Here is an 18,367-nt window from a genome sequence, read left to right as displayed (position 1 = left end):
AGTCTGGCAAACAGAAAATGCAAAGAATCACTTTCAAATGAACACCTCTGCACGGCACCAGAACTAAGGACTGGATAAATCAGAGTTCAGATCATCCTCCGGTTTTCGGATAATCAACAGATTACGGATTGCAATATTCTTTGATAAGACCAAATATAACTATTTTGAAAACATATAATTTTTCATAAAACTGTTTTTGAAACATATTCTACTCTGTTGATTATTATTAAATTTATTAGAAAATGATAGGTATTAGAAAATTTATTGTAAACATTGCTGTGTCTGTCAGGCACCAAGAAATACAGTAGTCTAGTCTGGATACTATCTAAATTCAAAATACTTTACTTTTGAGAAAGTATTTTAAACCGGTAATGTTGGCTTCTTTAGGGGAATATGGAGCATATAAAAATGCTATCAAGCAACTACACAGGCAGCAGAATGGTCCTCTGCGCATGATCCAACACAGTTAGCTGGCATTACTGCATTTCTCAAACTTTTTGAAGCATCACAAATGGTGATGCTTGCACACTTCTCATACTACTGAGATGTGACCACTTAGGTTTTGTCTGAAATGGTGGAATCAAATGTGCGTCCAAGTGCGTGTCCCAGCCTTAAACAAGGCCCAAAACCATACTACCCCTTCCCACTTCCCAGCCTGGACTTATGGAGAAAGAAAATCTAGGAGTGGAAATCAAAAAGAAACCATGATAGTATCCAAGCAGAATACAATTCCAGTTTATGATGTGGCATCCATTCAGGCTCAGGTTAGCTACTGCCAATGACTCCTCTGTGGGTAAACAGTCACTGGGCAACTAGGGGAACGAAAAAAGTGGCCTGTACTACTCTGAATATATATTGTCCAAAAAAAGAACGGTATTACAAAATACAGCAGCTGACAGAAAACTAAAAATGGTCATTTCAGAAATATAAAACTATATATAATAAATAACATACTAAGACATCTAAAAAAATTAATTTTTAATATATCATGATTTCAACTACCTTACTTAAAAAGCAAAGTGAGAATTACAAACCTTACTGCTAAAGTGTTCAAAATAATTATGTTCAAAGCAGACTACTCCTTCATCTAGTACAAGTCAGCCTCGTGCTAGGAAAATGACCAATACAATAAAAATTGTGCACTTACATTCTAGTCAAATACCCAGAATGACCAGTTCATACTCTTGCTGACAGTCTGGTACATGTTGTTACCAAAGACATTTTATTTTGGTTGATCTCAGAATATTTATGGTAGCCTTGAGAATGCAGGAAGTTCTTTCAAACAAATATCATACAACATTTGGATCAGTAACAAAAAATTAAAACATTTTGAAAGAATGACAAAGCACAGGGGAAAAGAACTATTGTGCAGCCAATAGTTTCAAAACCGAACACCCACTCATAACTGGCAATGTTTAAGTCATAGAGAACAAAAATGCCTGCCCAGAAATGACACATGAACTAAAGGCTGAAATGTGAGTCACAGGGAGAAAAGAGAAAAATGCTTACCTATGAATAGAAAAAGAAGCAATGGATCTAATGAGGGATGCCACTGCTCCAACTTTAGCAGCTTCCACTGCTCCCTGCGATCTGTATCGCACTGTTTCACCATAACTGATGAAAGGTTCATTGTAGACAACAATCTTCCCAATGGCTTCCTGAGCTCTTTTGTGCAGTTCATCAAAAGAGGCTACCACTATGACTTCCGCAGTAATTCCTGAAAGAAAATATTACAGTGGTTTTAACATTGCTTTCCTACAACTCTCCTAAAGCAAATTTTAACTGAGAAAAGCATGGACTGTGCAGAACACAGGGCATTAGGTTTAACTTCTTACTGGAAAAGGAAGACCATGTAAAACAGTTCATCAGGGACTGGTACTGAATAGCTGTACTAGCACCCTGAACCAAGTACACGCAGTTCTGTAAACCACGCGATCAGGTTGGGATTAAAACATAACTTGAAGGGCAAGAGGGATACACAGGGGGAATTCTGTTCTCTGCATGTGCTTTAATGCCTCGCTGCAATCATTTATAGTACAAAAACATTTGCAAAAACTGCCTATGGGATTAATAAAAAAAGATAGTAATCTTTTCATGGAATTGTTTTGATATGTTGCTAAACAACTTAGCTTAACATAAGACAACTGGAAGCACATATTTTTAGACTGAAACACATAAAATTATTTAATCCACAAATGAAACAAAATTAAAGCTTTACAGTTTCAACAAAATTTGTAGTATGCATATAAACTCAAAAAACCCAAAACCTTCATATTTAATTCAGGAGAATAGCACAGTTATACTGAATCTCCCTCTGGGAGTTTTCCCAGGGACCCATTGAACACAGGCAGGTTCTTCTGCAGAACTATTCACACATGGTAAGTTAGATCCCACCCAGCTCTTTGTTTTTAATAGTTGGAATAGTTTTAAATTGCTGTACTATCTTGCTTGAAAAAACAAAGGATTTTACAGAGAAGTAGTTCTTCCCAAAGGCAGAGAATCCTTCTAACTTTTTAGAACATTGAGGAACTATATTTCAAAGCATTTAAGAATTCATTAATATGACCACTATGCTTAAAACCCAATTTTTTTGACTGGTTACAGAGATAAGTAGAAATTACTTAACAATATGGGCTGGTACTTTTCTTCAAAATATAGAAATAGTAATGGATGCCTGAAATGTTAAGTGTTGTATGTTTCACCTAAATGCCACAAAATATGTCAATGAAAACTAAAAATATTAACAAATGTCTAGCAAGGATTTTTCAAAGAAGTCAAACTATCATGTTTTTAAGAAGAAAATGTTTCTCCTTGAAAGTCCTCTTTCTTCTTCTTTTTTTTTTTTTTTCGTGGCACAAGAATCATTTGGAGAAGATTTCAAAGACTTATATTTGAGACTGCAATACATGAGAAGAACTAACAGAAAAATAGGAAGATCATCTCTCCCAGCACCAGAGTATCTAGGCTCCTGGCTTCTTTAAGATCAAACTGTAGTATGCTTCAAAACCTTAAAGAAACTGTTTCACACAAAAAAAGTTTGCTTTTTAAGAGTGCACCACTAAGAGGGCAAGAGACATCTACTACAGCAAAAGCCCGTGAGTTTTAGCTACAGAACTAACCTAGTGTAAAAATTTTAACTGAGTAACTATTCAGATTCTTAGCTTTACAGAAAGATGCACAGAGAGCCAAACCAGAGAATCACCTTCAAATTTTACTAGTTGTTGTTGGCAGGTAGGTGAGCACGCTAGCAGACTCCGGCTGCTTCTAATGAACTGCAGGTTCAGCTGCCTATCTAAGGAGCATCCCAGCGACAGGATCATTCTGGGTATGGAACCGTGCCACTGGATATAAAGCCAGGTATCTGCAAAATTTCATTTTCCACAAGAAAAGCAATGGTCTCAGTAGGTTGAGACTGCAATTCGTATTTCATATTAGCTCTCCCCAGTGCTCCACTTGGATCATGCAGCAGCACTGGACGGGCACACGTTCTATTAGTGACTGGGAAGCGAGGAGTGTAACTCTTCTTGGCATTACTTTACCGTATTAATGAACACACACCAACTCTGGATGATTTTTAAAGAATTCTACAGACAGACAGCAACTATCTATAATTCCTAAGAAATCACAGAATGGTAGGGGTTGGAAGGGACCTCTGGAGATCATCTAGTCCAACCCCCCTGCCAGAGCAGGAACAAATATCTTGGAGAATTACATTTATGCCCCCCCCCCCCCCCCCCCAGATGACAGGCATCAGGAGTTTGTACGGTGAGTTTTGTGGGAAAAGAACACAGAGCTGCAAACTCCAGCCCAGTATCTCTACTTTTGAATGTACTCAAAGAAGCTAAATAGAGCCATCCTTTGACAAAACAAAACAAAGGCGCTCTCTGCAAGTTTAACTTAATGGCAGCATGGTATACATAAAGCATAAATCACAGTGCTTTGTGTAACCAGATAAAACTTCCTTCTTGTGTAACTTCTGACTAATTCAATGTCTCGTTTGCATTTGAGTCCCATTTCATACCATTTCAGTATCATCTATTGAAGTGACAAGACCCATGTTTATCTTAAATACATACGTGGACACACATACAAAATCACCATAAGACCTCCTGTGCAACGGGAAGAACGAAACAAAAACCCCAACTGTTTATTGGTTTAAGGGAAATGAGTTATTCCTTTTCAAAATGTGAAATGCCTCACTTTACCAAGCCTTTAAGCAAATTAACTGACCTCTACCCCTTGCATTTCCTACCAATTCAGTGCCTCGTGGCTCTGCTTCCCATGTCCAAAGCTGTTCTATCTCTTTCTCACTCCTGTCATTATCTTATCCAGAGCTTGGCTGTGCATTATTGAACAGAAGTCTTCAGAAAACCCATGTAAGGAGGGAGCTGGATTGCCTGCTTACTTAAGCAAGATATAAAGATTATAACCACTGCAGTCCAAGAGATGAATACGCAGCATTTGGGGAATTAGCTAAGTAAAAGGCATGAAGCATAGAAGACAGAATTACGAACATGATAAACTTGGGTGACTATATGAAACTGAAGACTATTTATTTGTTCTCACCCTGTGAAACATTATACATATTGTTGCATTGGGCAAGTGAGCAAAAGAATTTATGCTGTGCTATGGGTTTCCCCTCATTTCTCATATTAAACAGTAAATCGTACCCTGTCATTTCTGAGAATTAAGGTACAGGAAGGGTGTTAGTGGTGGGAACAAGAAGACAATTTACCAACAAAATTATATATTACAAAGTCCTCTGTACGCAGAAACGTATGTTTCTATCTAAACACCTGAATATGCCGCAACTTCGATGATCACACTGACAGTTGAAATAAATGGCATGGTATGGATTAGCAGTCTAAAATCCGTCACAGGCAGGATGAAGGCAAGAATGATTACAGTTACTCTTTATTAGCTACAGAAAATACAACTTTGTGTGTATGTACGTATATATAAAAACATCTGTAAATCAAGTATCTGCAGCATCGCCATACATCAGAAGTCTGATTCTTGGCATGAACAATTCTGTCTTACCTGCCAGCAATTGTGCCAGAAGTAGATTAGTTCAAAGCGAATTCCCCATGAGATAACTTATTATCCCCAAGATGAAATGCAGCAAACATTTAAGCCATTTTAGTATCTAAAAACTGATGAACGTCTATTAAAACATCAAGGAAACTTTGTACAGAATATTGTTGCTGTTTCTGGCCACACAAGGGCAAGACATGGCAAGACTTTACCATATTGAGTATCAGGAATTCCTGAGATTTGGGAACCTACTCTCTGTTAGTTTTTTATTTATGACTAGCCAAAACACTCAACTCATAAATACACAGAAATTCAACCTAGTTAGTTACAACCAAGTGTTGTATTAAAAGAATTTAGCAAAGCCAGAAAGAAATACCATTTACATACAGTTTAATCTTACTGGATACCAACTTCCTGATTACTCAATTACGGCCTTAACTCTCTTCTTTTTTCCCCCCAATCTCATTTTTGTCATCCATTTAACAGAAAACAGTCCCTTGGAGATCTAGTTACAAAACCAAATGCGGACATCATTAATTTGAGAATGAATTTTTTCAGTAACAGCAAGTGAACAACTCACCCCTACATACCTTCCAAACTTCATTTACTTCACACTGTGTTAACATAAGAATTACGATTTCTCTTACAAATCAACTATAGAATACTGATGCTGCTGATCCCCATGCACTGAAGGTGCCACTGTCAAATAAATAATGTGATAGGCAAGGCAATTTTCTCTTAAAATAAAATACTCTATTTTTAGGTCTAGACACAGTAAACCTGGAAACTACATGAACTAAGTCTCTGATAAACTTCCTTGTGTGTTACATATTGAAAATTTTTGCATCCTAAGCATAAAATACTGCCTGAAATACCAACTCAAAAAGTCAACAACACATCTAATTGTTCTGGTACTGGTGGAGATTTTGAAACTGCAGAACGTATCTGAAACTTGTTCCAGCCTCTGCAGTCATGAAAACAAGAGGGAGGGAGAGTGCTGCCTCCCCATTCATCACAACCAGGCAGCAGAACACCAGGAGCAGGAAATCAAAGCACTTCATGGTAGGAAAACAGAGTAGGAGCAGCAGCACACCACAAAAGCAGTGCATGAAGCCTGCGTGATGATCGCAGCCCTGCCTCACAGCGACATCAGATCACATTGATTCCCTCGGTTCTTGTCTACCCCATGGCTGCCACTTCTCAGATTTCTCCATTTCCACCTCAGCTCTCCCACAAAGCTAATTTATCCTGGAAGCTGCTGCATCAAGGTATACTGTATTCCATGCTGACCCTAAGCACATGCAGGTGGTAGCCCCAGGCTTTTCTGACCTTGGCCTGGCTAGTCCAATTGTCCTTCAGACTCAACCATGCCTCTGCTTCTTTCAGAAATGGCCCACATGCACTGTCTTGTGCCTATTTGCAAGGTAGCTTCTTTCACAGAGTGACAGAGAACCTAGAAATTTTTTTGCATAGGTCATAGGAAAGAGCTGCACATACAAAGTTAAAATGTAGGAGCTGGGATGCGAGTTCTCTGATAAATATGGCAGTCTTGGACCCCGGATGCCACACCACCCTGCAGAGAACCAGATCATGTGCCAGGATCATACCTGTGGATGAGGATATAAGAAGATGAAGCATGCAACAGGGAAAAAGCAGGTATCTGTGTCTGGAGATCGGGAAGAAAGGGAGTTGCTGGGACAGGTCAAAGAAAACAAGGCTTTGGGGTGTAGAGAGAGAAGGCAAATATATTCTTGAAAGCTAAGTAGATTAGGGACCTGGCATTATATCCTATTTAGATTCAGCACCCTCTAAAATCAGCCCAGAAAACATTCATCCCCTCAACTCCAACTTACCTCTTTTAAAAATATGATGCTTTTCAGCTCTCTGTAGGAATTAGTTCAGCTTTCCCCCAGTGCCCCACATAATTCAACAAGGTTTTCAGGAAAACAAACCCAAATTCTGGGTCCATAATGAGCTCATCAAATTAAGGCTTGGTGTCAAGCTGAAGCAAATGAAAGATTTGTGTCATCACTTATTTTTTTTCTGCCTCAAATATTATTAGCATGTACTGAAAATTTAAAATACTTTAACACCTAAAAACACATTTGCTCTATCGTCACATATCAATATACATTGGTATAAAAATTATAATATGAAGAAGAGATTAATTATTTTAGGGGAACTGTGAAACAAAAAAGAGGGCTTTTATCAGGAAGAAAGATTTTGTAAAATCTGAATATACTTCTGGAAAATGTGACCTCACCTACCCTGTGGAACAGCAAAGAGAATTACTTCATGAAACTAAAATTACATGTGAGAGTTATCCAAAAAGGATATGAGGCCATTCAGCTCTGATGTATGGCACAGAGACTAAATGTATTACTCTGTTCTTTAAGAAGAACACAGAGAAAAATAAACACTGTATAATAGTTACATTTCCGACAAATATGACTTACAATTTCCAGGAAGTACTGGATCTCATCAGAACAGTTTGGTTTCAATAACGTGTAGCCTATTGTGCAGCAGTAAATCCTAGCAGCAAGGGGGTTGGACCTGACCCCCAGCACGAAGCCTTGGACGCCAAAAGAGCAGGGCAACAGGTCTGTATCTCCCAGGAGCAGCCCTGCACAGGACACAGGCTTGCTATGCAATGTGCAATGTCTGGAGAGAATCGGCCGCCCAAGAACGGGATCCAGAAAAGGCAGTTTTGGAGCACATAGGTGTCCAAGGCAGGAAGTATCAAGGGTAACATTTCCCTCCTTAGAAAGTCAAGATGCCAATCACTGCAGGCTGTCCCCTGGGAGGAAAGGTGATAGTGCCACTGAGCTGTACATGCATTCCCCACGCATGCAGAAAATCATGTTCAAATCCTGCCTCCCTTAGTGTAAGGCAGGAGCTTCAGCCTAGGCTTACCATCCTTGAGGTAAACACCCTCAACACAGCGACACTGAAAAGGGCCAAGACCTGAAAATTCAAATTTTTGCAGTTGCCAATCCATATAGCTCACTGGAACACTTATTAAAGCAGCGACTGGAATCCATGTTCTTCCCAGACAGCACGTCCACCTCAAAGCCACACAGCTACTCCTACTCTCTATGTCTTTGAAATGCCACTGAACTAACTTTTTGCCCAGATGCTGGCCACTAAACACCACAGCATCTGAGGTCCTTCATGGACATCTTCTTTTACATTCCAAGAAAAACAGTAGCATAATTATCATACCGCAAGCAGCGCTGCTCTAAGTAATAATAAACAATCCAGGGACCCAACACTGAGGCTCGTGGTCTCAAGATGTGAATCAATAGCTTCTCACGCATAGAAAAAGAGGGATTCAGTGAAGACAGAAGGAGGGCTTTGCACTATGCTCTCGTGCCTACGACTCCCTCCAACCCCTGTTCTCAGCACTGAACCCTTCCTCAAAGGGGCTACCCATATCTCTCCAGAAGGATCTCCTTCTCTCCCAGTAGGTCAGTGGTCATCCAAGATGCTGGCAACTCAAGGGTAATTCCTCTGATACGCATTAAAGTTAACTTTTTTGTTGGCCTTTTGTTAATCTAATCCACTTCACCACAGAGAAACAAAAAAAGGAGGGTCATCACTGGGGAAAAATACATCAACCGGGACTGGGGCCAGACCACTTCTTTCAGCAGCATCCCTGGTTTAAGGCAACTGTGAGCCTACGGCAAGAGCACACGCCTTCAACAGCTTTGAGACACATATTATTCCCATTTTATAAATAACAGGCTGAAACTATATTAATCTTATCTAAGTGGCAAAACTCCCACCACCTTCTATAAGAGCAAGACTGGACCAAATGTTGTTGATAGTTAAACAAAAAAACCCACGACTTCAACACAAAAACTAGGAAAAAAGTCTGCCAATATATCATCTTCATATTTATATTATTTCAGTTTTGCTGCAACAAACAGTACATAGAAACCAGAGACTGTTCCTTTTTTGAGGAGACGTTTCAGGCAGGCTGTATTCTGGGGCTGGTTCTACTTGTCAGTATTTCTTTAAAATGAAAGGGCAGGGTCACCCATCAGGAAAAAAAAAAGTGCGTTTTAAAACACATGCAAAAAATATGAATTCTTTGATACTTTATGGTCAAACATCTGCTAAACTACTACTTTCCTTCAATTGTGGGATTCTCAAAGCAACAATTATATCTATTTTTCTCAGAATTTGGGGGATATAATCAGTACTACCAGAAATCAACACAGACTCTCTCTATATATATCTGTATGTTTTGCCAATGTTGAAACACTGCAAATGAAACAAGGACATTGACTAAATATGGTAAACCTCCAGTTTGTCAGCTCCCTAAACTGAGCAATTCCTAACATTCAATCCTGTCTGTTACCTAGGAATCCATTTCTTCAAGGTGGTGACCATTTTCAGTCTCTTCTGACTTCTGTAAAGCCAGGTCACTCTGTGTTTCCTGTTTCTCTTCTCCCTGTCACTAAGACAGGCATGAAAGCTACTCCCTCCTTGTAATGAGATCAAAGGCAGTGAAAAACATTCTCTTTGACCCAACACCTTCAAATCTTGGGACACATTGAAAGGAAAAGTTTTTTTCCCTCTTCAATAAAAAAAAAAAAATCTAACCTTTTCTGTGCTGGCCCTTTTTGCTGTGTAAATCAGACTGGATCTAGAAACTTGACATCCTGGCATGTTGCCTAGTCCTGAAGAAAAAAAATAGGAAAATGTGGATTTTATCCACAAGATCACAAGGTACCGAAAAGCCTCCTGTACATCATCAGAACTGTTCCAACCTTGAGTGAGCCAACCAGCTCTATGCCAAACTCATATCTGAGACAAAGTGGGCAAATCCCAGCAAATCCAATAAACGGGCAAAGCTTTGTCCATGTCCCATAAGTTTTTCAACCCCACGGGCATGGGTTAGATAGACAGAACACCTGCAGGAAGAGATACTCCTTGTAACCTGGAGTCAATGCTGGCTCAGGCTCCACGGCTAAAACACTGCTACTATATAGGGCTTCCTATATTTTTTTCATTTTCACCTTTTTCCACACAGTCACATGTTATATGCCGAAATGGAAAGCGAGCAGCCTCAGTGTGTGCTGTGGCCATTGGGTCACTCTAGGAAACACTGGTTTGAATTTCCGTGGATACAAGGGAAAATAAACCCTGAATTTCCAACATACAAATCAGGTTTCTAACCACTGTTCAGCCATTGTCATGTTAACAAAGAGCCCTTCAGAACACTAGCTTGGGGAGCTGAGGTCCAGGAGGAGCTCTGAGGGCACTGGGAGCCACCGAGTCCAGCATGAAGCATTAAGCACATCCAGAGAGAAACAACATTCTAAGTTTCTGCCAATGCTTCCTATTTTCTTAGCTCATCAAGTCTCAAGACTGGGAAAGGGAGGAATACAAGACATAACTGAGAGGATGAGAAAGCAAGAAATGGTCTCTTGTACCTCCTGCTGGGATGGGGGAGTCCCCCCCCTCTTGTCTTAACCCCACACCCAGACCTTAAAAGACAAAAAGTACAGCCAGTGCTGTCCTCTGGCTCCAAGGATCAGTAGTGTCAAGGAAGGGATCTGTCGGGGCTCTACAGAGACAGTGGTTCATAAAATTAAGGGTCCAAAATGTATCCTGACAGGAACACTGGTTTTAAGCGTGCAATAACTATCAAGTTAATACCAAACACCTTCAGGGATTGCCTGCACAGTCCACTTTAGAGGCAGCTCTGAAGGGTGTCTCTGTTCCTGGGCAGAACCCAGGCACCAATGGCCAGATTTGTGGAGCCAGCATCTGAAAGCCTGTCCTTGACCTTTAACGCGTCCCTCTGGCAAACCTCAGCATGGCAGCAGTAGATCTCCCTGGTTTGATCCTGTGCAGCAACAGCAGTGCAGTGCCAGGAGAATCAGCATCAGGCATCTCATGGTGAGTTGAATTATTTTGATTTTGATTACAGGGTGACTCACGCTGCCGCAGCTTCTTGGCTAAAACAAGACAAATCTGAACTGCCGATATTCCCTCACTGAGGGAAATTGTTCAAATATTTCCGATGTGATTTAGGGCAGCTGTCTATCCCTTTTTCTCAGGAATAGGGCACAGTGACAATTCTGGTTAGAGCAGAGGGAGCGGATCTAGGAATGAATTCCTCAGAAGTGATGAGGCAGTGGTTTTAAGAGTCCAACCACACATTTTTTTATTCCATGCTTGGGATGAGTGAGAGTTTTAGAACAGGCATTTTTATGAGCAGCACACCTTGCAATTCTCTCGCCCGGAGAGGCTGATGACGAGCAGCTCTCTCCAGGCATTTCCGTCAGCCAGGCGTCCGGTCCAGCGATCGGAAGAACAAGAGCCAAGAGCTCACCAGGGATGAGCTACCCCACATAACCTCCTCAAGCACGACAACCTGTCACAGCTTGCACAGAGCAAGATGAGACCAGCAGAAATCATTAACAGCCACAAACAGTAGGATGGATTTTAAGTCAGAAGGTGAGCAATTTAATCAAAATGATTCCACTAAGTGTGAGAAACTACCTGCTCTTCTGTGAGAGATCTCATTGCCATGCAGTCTTCTAGCACCAATGCACACACCTCTTCAGAAACACAGCACATGTCAGAGGAAAGTAAAAAGGTGAGGAAGAATAATGTGGGGTTTTTGAACATTACTCAGCACAAACCAGCACTGGATAATACAGTCTTATCTCAAGACACCACCAGCTACAGGTACTACCCCAACTATTCAGTCACTGGTATAATAAGATCTTTACAGGTGAAAAAGGACACGGTTAGCCTCTGCAAGCATTTCTAAACATCTCACTTCAGTATCTCTTTAAATGAAAAAGACAAACCTAGGAGTAAGGCAAGTGCAAATAACTACACAGCTAAGAAAGGGATGCAAAAAATAGACGACTTGGGATGTGAAGATGTTCGCCAAGATGAAATTGCTCGTTCTCTTTGCAGGTTCAGTAACACTTGCTCAATACCAGAAACGCCATTTTAATTTTAGCTTCCTTTCTAGGAATTTTGGAATAGGACTGGAAAGGATACAAAATAAGTTGTAGGTTTAACCTTTGCTGTAAATATTCTCCTGTCAAAGCACTAAGCCTTAGACATATCCTGGGATAAACAGATACTATTAATGGTTTTAGTTGTTTTGCATTTTAGGTATGTGTTTACCTCAGTATGACAGAAATACCTCAGACAAAATTTAAAGCAGTAGTTTCCCAAACCAAGTAAGATTTATTCCAAACATGTCTTAAATTACCCAGTTTTATTTGTTGTGTTCTAAAAGGCTATATATTTTTTTTCTAAACGAAACAGCTTTTATACAGTATTTGTTTCATTTCAAATACTAAGCTCACTATCACAAAAATTTACGATTCATAAAAAAAAGTTATAAGTATCATGTTACCTTTTATTTCCTAAACTAAATTTATTTTCTCATAAAGGGATAAGAATGCTTTTGAACTGGTCTAGGAATAAGCCTGTTGTTATTTATGGAGCTCAGTCACAGAGGAAGGTTGTCTTCCGGCCTTAAAATAGCAATCCTGAGAAAGCCCCATATCAATATGTACAAAAAGAGAATCCTATAAATCATTTCATTTGCAAGCAAGCTAATATTTTGGGGCTCAAAACACTTGAATTTTACTGAGCACAGCTGACGATCATTCTTGTTCCCGAAGTAGCATATCACATATGATCCACTAAAAGGCAACACACAGTCCAGTGACAGGCGAGCCAAAGACCCTTCCAAGGTGAGCATGAGACAGCAAGTGGAGAGAAGAGGGGAAGGCATGGACAAACAGATACCAATTGCCATGCAACTGCCCCCTTAGCATTCAAATATTAGCACTTTCCAAGCTCAGCAGGAGATTCTCCTCCTCTTCCTGCTGTCTTGTTTTTTGCCAGAGTGAATTGCTGAGCTTCGCAGGACAGGGCATGGCAAGAAGAGCAGAACACGTGTCAACTCAACACCCCATGGAGAGCTTCTGTGGACAAAATTAAAAAGAAGGACTGGAAAAACCCAGGTCACAAGAACAACTTGCCAGCCAGCCTCAGAGGAGGAGCAGAGTCTTTGCAAGTGAGATTCAGCAGTGTTAAACAAAAGGGTATAGAATTAATAGAGAGTTCCGGAACCAACTCTGATTTTACAGACTGGTTCAACTGAACTGAATTAAACCAAACTGCATCATTCACAGACATGTCATACAGAAAAGACCCAGAACAATAGCATCTTGTCTTGCAGAACTATTATAGCTGAAAGAAAACTTCAGTTTGTCCATTGAGAGAAGAAGGTATTAGGAATATAATACAATTTGGTGTTAAAAAGTGATACTTCATTCCAAAAGGAAGAGTTACCTTCTGGAGGAGTTGGAACACTGCTCCCAAGCCCCAAAATAGCAATGCTGTGATTCCTTGGTTCCAGCATCATTGCAAACTCTTCTCCTCTTTCCCAGTGTGGTATTTTCACAGGCTCCAGATGCACATTTTCCAGCCCATCTTCCTGCAGAGCACTGAACATATACTTGATGGCTGCATCTAGATTTTTCGAACCACTGAGTCTAGGTCCTATGGTATCAGCAAAAACTGCTAATCTTTCATAGGATCTGTTCTGAGCTTTTCCATGAACAGCAAGATCAATAATAGCTTTAGCAACATCAGTATAGCCAGCTATCTCATTTTTAATATCTTCAAATGGTTTTGGGTTACTGTCATCTCTTCTCAATGACTTCCCAGCATATTGTGGTAATAAATTCATGAAAAATATTAAAAATACATACTTCATTTTTTCTTTTCTATTTTCCACAGATGTCCTGTTGGAGACAAAAAGGAAAGAAAAAAAGAATATTCAAAAAAATAATCATACAGCTATCAGCAATACCAGTTTTCTGTTATTTGGATTGGCAGACAGGCCAAAATAAGAAGAAATCCATTTACCGGGAAAATGCTTTGATCAGGAAAGTAAACTCAACTTGGAGACAATTATTGCAAGCAAATGAAAAAGATACTTAAACAACTGGACACAACCTTTGTTGTGGTCTTCAGAAACATGCTTGGAATGCTGCATCTCTTTAAATAATCACATCCTTCACCAAATCAAAAGCCAGGGCTGCTCCAGTCCAGGAGGAGCTTTGCATCTCCTTTCTGTTAGGAGCAGGATTTGCTAGAAATGCCAAATCAAATATCTTCACACAAAACACCTGGACATTTCTTAAAACATTCATTAATAAAAGTGCTTCTTCATTTCTATCTTTATAATGAGGAAAGCACTTTCTGTTGCACTAGAAAGGTGTCCGAGCAATTTAGATCCAATGCCCCCAAGAAGAAAGTATGAGTTTCTTCATTGCATAAATCCATGACTACCAGAGAAACACAATTTCTTATTAACTGGTGTGTCTCTTAAGGACTGACTTCAGCAGCACTGTAGAGAGTTGCAGCACCAAGGGTGCTGATCCTGTGTTGAATACCAAGAGTTATCTTTGTTAATGCTTTACAGTTTATCCATCTTATCATTAAAAGTTCTCATTTTTAAGATCTTACAAATTTCCAATCCCATAAAAGCAACAGTTTGTCTACACTATTAATTGAACTGACAATGAAATCTTTGGAATCAGTTGGAGTAGTTGCAAAGCTCCTTTATAACACAGGAAGTATGATTATCCAAACCCAAAATATAAATGTCTTTATTGATATACAGAAGAGAAAATGAAAATGTTTCATTGTCCTTTGAATTTAAATCAGGCTGCAATTTGAATGATAAAAATTAGCAATAAGAAATCAGGCCTTTAAATCAGCTCTATAGCTGCAGCTATTATGAGATTTTAAACAATAGTAATTAGCTACAGCCAAGTGAAGTGACAATTACTACTAGCCCAAAAAGATTTTGATTCAGCATTTTTGCCATTTTCACGGATTTTCATGGGAATACATTCTTTTTCAAAAATATTGGTAAGTTGTCTTAAAAAAAACAGTAACACTAAAGGCAAATGTTAGACCCTGCTCTACAAAACATGTTTTTCTTGGAAACAATTGTTCTACAAATAGCAAAGGACCAATTAGTTAGGTAATATGGATAAAATATGAGTAAATCAGACCTGCATGGCAGAAGTATTACTAAAAACTTTTGCTGTTAAGATTTCCACATTATCTTTCTTCCCTGTTTGTACTTACTTAGTATTTCTGGAGAGTTATGCTCTTCATTTTATAATTACTGACCTGAGGAATCATGACAACATACTTATCTTGTATTTTTGGTTCATGATATTACACACATACAGAGAGCCAGTAAAAAGGTAGGGTGAAGGGTAGAAGTGTGCGTGTACATTTATACGTATGTATTTACAGACATTATATCCACATATTATATTCATATGCAAACTACAAAAAAATCCTCCTTTAATTTCAGACAATTGCACACTACAGGAGCTTTAATTGAGCATTAATTTTCAGTCATTTTATGGAGTAGGCAAATTTCACAATAACCAAATAGCTTTGTAGACCATAATGCCAGAAGGGACCAGACTATCTACCTCATCTGCGTGCCACACAACACTGACTGCAGGATATTCCTGAATTAAATCCCACCACCAGAAGCCACACAGCAAACCAGCAGTCAAGCCAACTCCTGAGAAAGTAAAGATGAGGTTACACGAGTTTTGCGCCTCTGCAAGCACATGCCACAGTTGTATTCAAAGTTTCTGCAAGCTCCATTCTGAATGATCTAATGTAAGAAAGCACCTTTCCACTGATGCTTTTTATAACGAACCACAAATAGATGAACTCATTTTCTCAAGACGCTCATTCTGGACCATTTTCCAACATTTGCTAAAAATAAATAAAAATAAGCCTTTGACATAATGAAGTTACCTTAATATACAATGAATTCTGACATCACATCTAATATGTATTTTGCCCCATTTCCTCTCCTTTCCTCTCTTAGTTTCAGTGTATTTATATTTCCACCTAGAAATCTTTGTCTCAGTGTAGGTTGCAGGAACTACTCATTTGACTTCCCCTCGCTCAAGAAACATGCTGAGATAAACAAGAATCTGGCAAATTCGGATGTAGCTTTGGTAGTTACAGTTGCCACTTCACTTCTACTTTTTGTCAGATTTTTATTCACTTTTTTCTTCCAAAGAAGCTTCACTTTAACAGTGGCAGAGCATGCTAGGAAAAGCTGAATTACCACCCTCAGTAAAGAGCCTAAGTTGATATGATAATGTGAATGTTTACCCTTCCTATATGTTACTATAAGAAAGCGCTTGTAACTTTAAAGCATAACTTCTGGAAAGCCAGAAAGGTGTACATCACAGAATCACGCAATGGTTGAAGTTGGAAGGGACCTCCAGAGCTCATCTTGTTCATTCCCGCTGTTCAAGCAGGGCCATCTAGACCAGGCTGCCCACGACCATGTCCACATGGCTTTTGAATGTATCCAGGGAGGGAGACTCCACAAACCCTCTGGGCATCCTGTTCCACCGCAGTCACCACCACTGTAAAAAATGTTTCCTGATGTTCAGATGGGACCTCCTGTGTTTCAGTGTGTGCCCATTGCCTCTGGTCCTGTCACTGGGCATCACTGAAAAGAACCTGGCTCCATCCTCTTTGCACCCTGCCATCAGGGTGGTATATTCCACAACCAGCCCTTCCTTGCTTCTATGAGGTCCAGCAGAGCACCTCTCCTTGCTGGCTTTTCTATACTTGTGTAAGGAACCTCCTGGATTGCTCATAACATGATGTTCTGACCCTATAGCAGATATTGGGATGGTTAAAGTCCACCACGAGCATCAGGGTCTGTGAATGAGAAGCTACTTCTAGCTGTCCAGGTCTCATCTACTTGTTTTTCCTGATCTGCTATAGGCTAGACATATAGCAGACAGCTACTACAACATCACCCATATTGGTCTGCTCTTTAATCCTTACCCATAAGGTCTCAGTTGGCTCATCACCCATCCCCAGGCAGAACGCCAAGCACACCAGCTGTCTTCTCACAAAGGGCAAGCGCGCCTCCTTTTCTTCCCAGCCTGTCCTTCCTAAAGAGCATATATCCATCCATGACATCATTCCTGTCATGTGAGCTATTCCTCCACTTCTCCATGACCCCAACAAGATCACAGCCCTGCAACTGCACGCAGATCTCCAACTCCTCATATTTATTCCCCACATTGTGTTTATTAGTGTACAAGCACTTAGAAGCATGGATTCGTCAATGTAAACAGAAGAGGCAACCACAACATTTTTGTGAGAGCTGTTTGATCAGCTCCCAAGAAGGGGGGATGACATACCAGGCATGCATTCATAAGATGCCACCTGAAATGCCGGCTGTGCAATGCAGAATTAAGACACAGAAAAAAGTGAAAGGATTAAACCACACTTCTAGGATCCATAAACCACCAGAAAAGAAATGAAACCAACAACAAAACCCCCAAAAAACCAGCAAACAACTCCCCAAAAAAACACACACAGACAATTTTTTGAGTCACCAAGCCTAGCTCATATGATAACCAGTACAAACTGCCAGCCTTTCATAGGTCTTTATGGGTCTTTTCATAAACAGCAAGTTAAACAATAGCTTTAGCAATATACGAATATTAAGCTATTCTCTTTAACTATTCAAATGTTCCCTAAACTTGAGATCAAGGCAGTAACAAATTCTTCACAGTGAAGCATCATTTTCCCAAAAGAACAACAAAAATCATCTGTGATTTCATCTATGAATGACAAATCCATCACACAGATTTCCTCTCTCTCTGCGAGACAGACAGGGCAAAGGTCTTTAAACAACCAGGAGCAGAAGACTCGGGTTATCTCAGGACAGTGACAGAGAACTGTGTAATGCCTTTTCTAGTCTGAGTTACTGTTTATTTGTGGTTATACTACACAGAGGGTATTGGTGTATTTTTATTGCTATGCTCTGTACTTTCCCCATGTTGCTTCCCTTTGGACCAGTTAATTACGTGCTTATAGACATCCTCTGCTAGAGACAATAGTAATTTTCTCAGGATGACCATGCTCGTTCCCTGATTTTTGCCAAATTCCTCATCCACAAAGAAGCAAGAAAGATAATCTGATTTCTGCCATAAGACAAATTCTTGCTGAGTGAAGTATGACAACAACTTTGTACAGTTAGTTTAAAAAACTTAAGGTTTGGGGTTTTGTTTAATGGTTTGCAAAATCTACCAGACAAAGCTGATACATTCAGTTGTTAAACAGAAAACACAGGGGGATCGTTTAATTAGCATTGGCAAAGTCAGAGTCCCCAGCTACCAACTTCACGCATTTTTTCAATGGAGAAATGAAACCATAGTTATCACATTTCCCTTAGCTAAGAAATGCTTCCCTTGCCTTTCCT

At 39.8% G+C, this 18,367-nt stretch overlaps 1 protein-coding gene across 4 annotated transcripts in view; it reads right to left on the bottom strand.

The window, feature by feature from the left end:
• The window catches only part of CPQ (carboxypeptidase Q), a 161,782-nt gene that overhangs the window by 125,283 nt on the left and 18,132 nt on the right, over window positions 1–18,367 (bottom strand). For all 4 annotated transcript variants that reach the window (XR_010070054.1, XM_063327242.1, XM_063327243.1 and 1 more), the window contains 2 exons: window positions 13,375–13,829; window positions 1,510–1,717 (listed from right to left, as the gene is read on the bottom strand). Coding sequence is in view for 3 of the 4 variants with exons in the window: in XM_063327242.1 (XP_063183312.1) it covers window positions 1,510–1,717; window positions 13,375–13,829 (663 nt within the window). In the remaining variant the exon portion in view is untranslated. The remainder of the gene's footprint in view (window positions 1–1,509; window positions 1,718–13,374; window positions 13,830–18,367) is intronic.

The sequence above is a fragment of the Chroicocephalus ridibundus genome, chromosome 2 (genome assembly GCF_963924245.1).
Source record: "Chroicocephalus ridibundus chromosome 2, bChrRid1.1, whole genome shotgun sequence".
NCBI lineage: Eukaryota > Metazoa > Chordata > Aves > Charadriiformes > Laridae > Chroicocephalus > Chroicocephalus ridibundus.
The sequence above is the reverse complement of the archived record's forward strand: the minus strand, read 5'-3'. Positions and strand labels throughout refer to the sequence as shown.